We start from the raw sequence: 8,949 nt of genomic DNA on the forward strand, positions 1-8,949 counted from the left end.
CTTTATTACTAATGACTACAAAATGTTCCGCAGTCATTAATATGTTATTCCCCTTATTCTGGCTAAATATTTAAAATAGAACAGTGTCTGTGGCTGTCAGGGGGGCAAAATTGTATTGCTATAAAAATGTCAACCACAAACTGGGGCATAGGATGTTTATTCAGCACAGTTAATATTATTAATACTCTAAACCTTGAATTATTGTTAAATATAAAGGTTGAGAAAATGTATAACAGGTAGATTAGACTAATGAAGACTGAAATCTCTTCAGTCTTCTTTAAAAAAAACCCCACACACAATAATTTAAAATACACCAGCTTTCTTGTCAATATATCAGCTTTAAAACTATTTCTAAAAATAAGATATATTCTCATTTATGCCCCTAACTAATCAAAACAAAACACAAAGCAATGATGCAGATGTTCTCATTATTCACTGACTCATGGGATTTGAAGTAAGATTTCGCACCTAGACTAGTAAATGCTGTCTATATTGTCTTTTGCATATTACAGACAGTGCCTGACTGGCCGAATTACAGCCCCAAAAGCCTTTCCTTTACCTTTTACACATGACTGTCAAAGTTAAGAGTCAGGAAAAAATTTTACAAATTCTCAAAACTATACAGAAAAAGCTGTTTAAAGTCTGCCAAAGTTGTAAAAAAATTAACAACAATAAAAAGAAAATCTCACCACATAAACCCACACACTTAAAATGAATATGATGGAATAAGCTATAGAAAGAAAATCTTAATTAAGATCTTAGGAGCATGTGTGTGTGTGTATCCACAATACACACACATATGCAAATTGCATCACAAACCATCAATCTCCATTAAGCTCAAGGACTATTAGATACTAGTATTTATAAAAGGAGTTGCTGAGAAAGAAAAGAAATGAGGAGATAACATATTATATTTTTCTCCAGAATTTTCTAGCATTTTGCCATCAAGGGATGGACTGCTATCTAGCCCAGGTAACAATTAAGCAACCCATTATATTCTGATGCACCGTATACTCAGTAGAGCACATTCAGGAAAAACAGTTTGGTTTCTAATGTTACAATCACAGTTCTCTCTCCCACAAACATCTAAGACGACAGAACCACATTCTACCTCTGCTGAAACAAAACCAACAATGCTGTCAATAACAAATTCGTAAGAACTACTACATACTATCAGATCTCACTGTACGCTGTCTCTGATCAATGCTTTGAAACTGAACAGTAAGCCATAAACGTAAGGTGCTTTGCAGCAGATTTTACTAGCATAAAAGACACCAGGGAAAGAGGCTCCTTTAATCTACCACTTCAACAAAATTCTGTAAAATCAAAAGCATTACAGAAGCTTTCACTCCGATAGGCATCTAGGTCTTCCTTCAAAATCCACTCTATTCAACAGCTCCCTGCAAGAACACACCAGTCTGCTACATATCACATATTGTATCCTCATCGGTTCTCGGACACCTGAACCACCTGGACTGACAGAATTAGGCTGTCAGCTCCGAGATGTCTGCTAGTGTGCAGGAAACACTGAAGCAGCTAAGCCCTTCCAGGTACACTAGGTGGTAATCTTGACACCAAGCGCCTCTACAGTAAAGACCCTTTTCCCTGTTAGAAGATGCGTAAGATCGTTCCAAAGAAAATGCTACAATCCTAAGGACCTTTTTGCACAACACAGAGCCGAAAAGGCTTGCTTTCTGTAGTCAAAAACTCTTGCCTGCGGTGGGAGATGGAGCTACAAATTTAGGAAACCCAGCTTCTAGTCGCAATTCTGTGACAGCTAGCACTGCTAGCGGAGCAACCCCGCCAAGCTGGAGCTCAGTTTTCCCATCGGCAAAATGGGACTCACCATGGTCATCCTCCTCCCTCGTGCGGGAGGGAGGTCTAAGATTACTCGGGACAATAGGCGGTGGAGAGGTGCCGCAGCTCCCAGGACGCCCACCCTGGAGCCCACCCCGGAGCCCACCCCGCAACACCCCGCGCAGATACGCAGGGCCGGCATACCTGGTTTCACAGTCTTGAGACGAATGGGCTCGCGGAAGTGGCGAATGACAGCCAGGGTGTCCCGGTTGGTGAGCCCGCTGACAGGCGTCCCGTTCACCTCCAGCAGCACATCCCCTGGGCTGGGCGCCTTGCCCGAGACGACGCAGCAGGTGCCCCCGCCGGGATCCTCGCGGAGCCTCCCCAGGTAGGGGAACTCGCCACGCTCCGCGCCACCGCGGATCTCCGCGCCGAAGTCGCCCGGGGGCCCGGCCCAGGACACCACGCACTCCTGCACCTTGCTGAGCCAGTGCTTCTTCTTCTTCAGCGTCTTCGACATCCCGAACCCCGCTGCACCATGGGGGAGACCCCGCGCGGGCGGCCGGGGCGCCGCTCCGGCCCCGTCTCAGCCCGGGGGCCCTGGGCGGCCCGCACAGCCCGGTCAGGGGGGCCTCGCCGCTCTGGCCCCCCCTCCCCGCGACCACAGCCCGCTGGGGGCCCGGCCGCTCCCAGCCCCGAGACGCCCCTTGGACGCCCCTCCCGGCTGCGCTCCCCGGGGCTGACCGGACTCCGCGAGGGCCACCGCGGGTTAGGCTGAAGAAAGGAAAAGAGAATTGTCCCCGGGCGGTTCCAGAAGGGGCTTCGGGCGGGGTCACTGCCGCCGGCTGGCCCCCGGGCTCAGCGCCCGAGCGGCGGGAAAGGCTGGGGCGGGGGGGCGGTGAGGTGAAGGGGGAAGAGCCGGGAACGGGAAAAATCCGTCGGCGGCGCGCATAAGCGCGCGTAGACACGTCGCGGGATCGACCGTGGCCGCTGCGGAGCTGTAGCGCGGAGACCAACGCCTGCCCAAGCTGCCAGGAAACTGCCGCTTTCAAACCCGCCGCAACCTCCTCCTCCTCCCTTTTCCCTTCCCCCCGCCCTCGCCCATCCCTCATCCAGAGCCCCGCCCCCTCCCGCCGCGCGGCGCCCGGCGCGCTGCCGTCACAGGCCGGGCGCTGGGGAACGAGCCCGGGCACTGGACTCTCGCGCCGGGGATTGGCCCCCGGCGGGCAGGGGGCGGACCACCAACGAGAATGAGGACCACTGGTTGGTCAGTGAGAGTGGAGGAGGCGGGCACTAGAATGACTGAAGTTTAGAGAGGGTGGAAAAAAGAAGTTTGGAGAGTGAGGGAGGGCGCAAGGGAGGGCGCAGAGGAGGGGCAGGAGAGTGGAACGGGCTGCGGGTCGCAGGGCCGGGAGAGGCCCTCTGCGCGGCGGCTGGAGCCGAGGAAAACTCCAATCCGGGAGTGACCGAACTCCCCGAAGTGGGGGCGTGGCCCGCGAGTTAGGCGGAGACGCGGGCGGAGCCTCCTAGCCCGTGCGGAGCGAGGAGAGGGGCGGGTCTGCTTAGATTGGAAGACAACTTGCGGAGTCCTGAGCCGGCAGAGGTTGCGGGGCCTGCAGGGTGGCCTGTTACAGCCGATAGCTTGCATTGAGTGGATGTTTCTTGTTCATTCGTTCATTGAGCAAATGATACTGAACGCCCATTGAGGCAGGGCTTTTGGAGTCCGGTTGATGAAAGATATTATAAAATAGAGTCCGGCACTTAACTACTTGCTGTGTGACCGCAGGAGAATTAGACAACCTCTCTGAGCCGCAGCGTCCTTAATGAAAAGTGAATATAATTATACCTATCCATGCAAGTGTTGAAGATTACGGGAGATACATACAAAATAACTGCGTAGTGCCTGACAGTAGGTGGATTCCTCTTAAAGTTTGGTAGCTGCTGCTGCTGCTGATGATGACGATGATGATTTTGTGTTAGACAGAGATTGTGCTAGGTACTGGGATTCAAGGGTGAAGAAAACAGAAGCCCTGCTCTTAAGGTTACAGTCAGTGGGAGAGACCCAGAAGTAAGCACACTGCCTGAGGTGAGGGGGTGGGGTGGAGGTAGAAGATGGATTACTAAGAACTAGCCTGGTAGCCGGCAGACCTGGTTGGAGTCCTGACATGCTACTTACTTGCTCTTTGACCTTGGCCAAATCTCAGTTAAAGGAGTTGAAGGGAGAATGAACATTAAATAAAAGATATCGTAGGTCCCTTCCAGCTCTAATTTTTTGAAACTTCACATGAGCTTTCTCTCCTCCCCTGCTTTACTTACACTTATCCCTGTCTTTGAAATGCCCTTCATCCCATCCCTTTTAAAACTCCTGTCCGTGCTCATCCCAAATGCCAGCTCTTCAGGTAGCTTTCTCTGATTTCTTGCCCTCAAGTGGAAAGTGTTTTCTCTGAGCTATGATCTTTATTTCATTTTTGTAGCATGACATTTATTTGTGTGGTCTCTTGTCTCCCTTTAATAGTAGGTGAAAGCTCTTATTTAAACGAGGAATAACTCCACAGAATCTCACCACACCTCAGACAGACTGGACCAAGCTTCAATAGCTGCAGTGATTTCGTTGTCATTGTATCAGTCAGGGTCCTGGCAGAAAACAAATGGCATTTTGCAAAGATGTGGGCAGGGTATGGGAAACCACAAGAGAAGCGTGGAACCCTGGGGCTAACAGCTCCTAGATCTGTCCAATCAGGGAAAAGAACAGATACCGGAAAAACCCAGACCCAGAGGGCCACCTGACAGGAGCCTGTGACCTTCAGTCAACGGATGCAGTCGGCCTAAGCAATCACCCAGCGAAGGAGCTGGGAGGTTTATGTCTAATTCGCAACCCTCCTCCAGTCTCCTGCTGGTGCATGCCAATGGCCAAGTCCAACCAGAAGCCAGAGGGCAAGGGAGCCTTTTGATATAGTTACGTTAGTCAGTTTCAGAAGAGGAAACAGTACATCTGAGGGGAAAATATTCAGCACAGACACCATGTGGGTGGCTCAGATTTACCCATATCTGAGACAAAGCTTGGAGTATTTTTTTTTCTGAACTACTACCTATACCAGTGGATTCCTGGATAACATCTTCATAACCTACACATCATCTGTTTTTGCTGAAACTCTGGGAAAACATCTTTCTCTGTCTAGATTGTATCTGTTAGAATGTATTTGGCCTCAAGGAACGGAATATCTGACAGCAGCTGAAAGCATGAGGTCATATAATATATCTTTAATATAAATTTAAGTGCAGATAGTTTCAAGGTTAGTTGAGCAGCACAATCATGTCATCAAGGACCCAAGCTCTTTTTTGTGTTTGCCATCATCATATGCATGTTGGCTTTTGTCTCCAGGTTTGTCACCTCTTAATTGCAGTGTGGCTGCCATAGCTCCAGGTATCACATCCTCAGAGGTCATTGCACAAAGCAGGAAGGGAAGAAAAGGAAATGCTGTCCTCCATTTTTATGAAGGAGAAAAATATTTCCCAGACTTTATATTCTTCCTTATCGTCCAGAAAGTGGTCACATGCCACATCAGACCAGTCACTGGCAAAACGAGATAGAATTTGCTATAGTTCATTAAATTGATCACAAGTCACCCCTAAACAAACTAAGTGTTCCGACTGAGAGGAGAAAAGAGGAAATAGTTAAGTAAACATCCAGCAGTGTTTGCCACATGTCTGAGCCATGAATAAGTTATATTCATTCTTGGGCAGAAAACTGCAGTGATTGAGGGCTTGGGCTTTCCTGTCAGACTGCAAATCCCAGCTTTTCTATCACTGGCTCTGTGAGGTTGAGCAAGCTATTTAACCTTGCCTAACCTCAATTTCCTCATCCACGAAATGGGTTTGATGACAGTGTTTACCTGAGTTGTTGTGAGAACTGTATGAAGCTATTTGAGTCAAATAATTTGAGTCAAGCTATTTGATAACATAGGGCACACCATAGAGCAAACAGTAAATTTTTATTTTAGTTTATGCTAAATTGTACTACCTGTGACAAAGCTAAAAACATTGTATTAAATTCACCTGTCTTAGTAAGCTTTGGTTTAGTTTTTTAAATATTCTAGAAATAAGCTTACCATGCTATTGAATTAATTCTGGTAGATTACTATTTTGGCAATTATTACATAGTTAAAGGGGTCATATTATAAGCTTCTGTCTCTAAAATGGCACCTAAGTTTTAGGCACCTAATTAAATAATCATATTATATTCATGTTTATCACTACTTTCCAAACCTGATGGTTGGTTTAATAGTTGTGATTTCCATTGGGGAATATTAATAAGCCAAACAACATGGAACAAAAATAGTAACAAAAATAAATGAGGCAATTGAATTTGATCATCTCCACGTTTCTTGGGGCTATCTCCATCTAATCTATAGAGATAGAGATAGCTATGTGAGTTAGGCCATTTTTTTGTCACTATAAAGAAATACCTGAGGCTGGGTGATGTATAAAGAAAAGAGGTTTAGTTGATTCACAGTTCTGCAGGCTGTACGAGCATGGTGTTAGTATCTTCTTGGCTTTCTGGTGAGGCCTCAGGTGGGATTTACTTATGGCAAAAGGCGAAGCAGTGGCAGGCACATCACATGGTGAGAGTAGCAGCAAGAGAGGGTGGAGGTGCCACACACTTTTAAGCAACCAGGTCTGGTGTGAACTCACTCATTGCCAAGAAGACTGCGCTAAGCCATTCATGAGGGATTCGTCCTGTCCAAGCCCCTCCCACCAGGCTCCACCTCCAACACTGGGGGTCACATTTCAACATTCAACATGAGACTTGGAGCGGACAAATACCCAAACCATATCAATATGTTTCACTATGGAAACTGTACACGTTCAGTCCCAAGATGGCTGCAGAGGCTCCAAGTATCACATCGTCACACAATAATGTCTAAAGACTGACAGGAGGGAAGAGCGTATTTCCTTTTCTCATCTCCTTTTTGTAAATCAATGAAGCCTTTCCCCAAATGCCTCCAGCAAGACTTCTCCTCCAGCTTCTTGGCCACAATTTCCCACATTTCCTTTCCTAAATGAATCTTTGCCAAGGGTAATGAAATACCCTATTACTTATCCAATGTCACCTCTGGTACTCTGAAGGGGGCCCTGCCTCCTGTAAACCACATGGCTGCACAGTATAGGACAAAACTTGTGGGGAGGGGTCTCCTAGTAAATATAGAGAGAGGAGATTAGCTTTTGGGTAAGCAACCCACAGTGTCTGCCATGTGTACACTGCATTGTTTTGCTTCTAATAATTTTCTTTTTTAGCAAGGTGGAAAGTTGTTTTGTTTCATAATATTGTGCCTAATGTTTCTAATGACAGTTAAGTAAACCTACTCCTGACTGGTTGCGGTGGCTCACGCCTGTAAACCTAGCACTTTGGGAGGCGGAAGTGGGTGGATCACTTAAGGTCAGAAGTTCAAGACCAGCCTGGCCAATATGGTGAAACCCTGTCTCTACTAAAAATACAAAAATTAGCCCAGTGTGTTAGTGGGCACCTGTAATCCGAGCTCCTCAGGAGGCTGAGGCAGGAGGATCACCTGAACCGAGGAAGTGGAGGTTGCAATGAGCTGAGATCATGCCATTGCACTCCAGCCTGGGCGTCACAGCAAGACTCCATCTCAAACAAACAAACAAACAAAAAACCCACTCCTTTAAGTAGAAAACTTCAGAATGGAAGTATAAATTTCCAATTTTTGGAAGTGACCCATGCTTAGTTACTTCTTTGTACAATCAGGGATGCCTCATACGGTGGTGCAATTCAGACTCTATGTGAGTTGTGCCCCAGAACTGTTCATGGCTCTGTGCCAAAGCAAGACAAATGGAGGGGGAAATGTTAGATTTTGCTTATGTTTATATTCTCACTAGTTTCACAGAAACCTGAATTTCTAGTAACAATAAATCAAACCATTATTATTTAGAAGAAGTCATTCTCAGCTATTGAGGTGGCAGAGGGTGGGGAAAGGTGGATTGGATAGAACAAATATGTGCCTTCTATACAGAATATAAGAAAATGTGTCCTGTTTTTTTTCCCACAGATTGTTATAATAAAATCATCTTGAGTTGTTAAAATTCTGATCCACAAAATCTTTTGCTGGCTTAGAAAACGTTTATATTTACATATATAATGGAAATAATATATGTAATGTAGTCCAATATTAATAGCCTAGCCAAATTCAGTATTAATGTTCTATTGTACTTTATATTTTGTTAGTGTTTTTATTTGCCTAGGCTATGGGCTACTTTGTATGCCAATGCTAAAATATGCTCAATTACAAAAGCAATAACATGGAAATGTTTATTTCAGTTAAATAAACTAATTTATTGTTTAAAATCAGAATTATTATGTTTCACACATAAACATGCAGTTTTACCCATAGGTGCACTTACCTGCAAATGACCAAATGGATCCAGGCCAAATTCAGAGAACAACAGGAAAATTAAAAATCAGTTTCAGTGCCAACATATTTGAGAAAGGGGTGTTAGTATCAAGTTTGTCTAACAAAACAGGACAAAGAGAACATTGAAAGAAATAGAAAATGCCACAATGCCCATCTTTCAAATTAAAAACCACCTTTTACCCGAGGCTTGCCTTGATTTCCTGTAGGTGGATGTCACCTCCTCCTTCTCCAAGTTGTTTCTATCTGGGTATTTTATCTTTTCCAGTAGACCTCAAGATCCCTGAGGGCAAGATCTCTTTCTGATTCGTTTTGTATCTCTCATTGAGCTGAGCGCTTTGTCTTTGGTATAGCTGGCACACATTCATTCATTCATTCATTCAACAAATGTAGAGAGTATGAGCAGACATTGTTTTAGGTGCTGGTTTACCGCAATGAACAGATTTACAAGGTCCTTCCTTTCATAGGGAAGAAGACAGTAAATCTGAAACAAGTAAATGACAGTTGGTCAGGCATGATGGCTCACGCCAAGGCGGGTGGATCACTTGAACCCAGGAGTTTGAGGCCAGCCTGGGCAAGATGGCGAAATCCTGACTCTATAAAAAATACAAAAATTAGCCAGGCATGGTGGCACATGCTTATGGTCCCAGCTACTCGGGAGGCTGAGGTGGGAGGATCACCTGAGCCATGGGAGGTTGAGGCTGCAGTGAGGTGTGATCAGGCCACT

General features: G+C 45.8%; 1 protein-coding gene across 2 annotated transcripts in view; it reads right to left on the reverse strand.

Annotated features, from left to right (window-relative positions):
* Positions 1-2,838, reverse strand: part of MAGI3 (membrane associated guanylate kinase, WW and PDZ domain containing 3) — a 289,692-nt gene extending 286,854 nt beyond the window's left edge. Inside the window, exon 1 of one of the 2 annotated variants that reach the window (XM_017524272.2) lies at positions 2,002-2,838. In XM_017524272.2, coding sequence (XP_017379761.1) covers positions 2,002-2,317 — 316 coding nt within the window. In that variant the 5' untranslated portion in view covers positions 2,318-2,838. The remainder of the gene's footprint in view (positions 1-2,001) is intronic. The other variant, XM_017524274.2, reaches the window with a different exon arrangement.
* Positions 2,839-8,949: the final 6,111 nt, after the last annotated feature.

Source organism: Cebus imitator, unplaced genomic scaffold (genome assembly GCF_001604975.1).
Source record: "Cebus imitator isolate Cc_AM_T3 unplaced genomic scaffold, Cebus_imitator-1.0 Scaffold32, whole genome shotgun sequence".
Taxonomy (NCBI): domain Eukaryota; kingdom Metazoa; phylum Chordata; class Mammalia; order Primates; family Cebidae; genus Cebus; species Cebus imitator.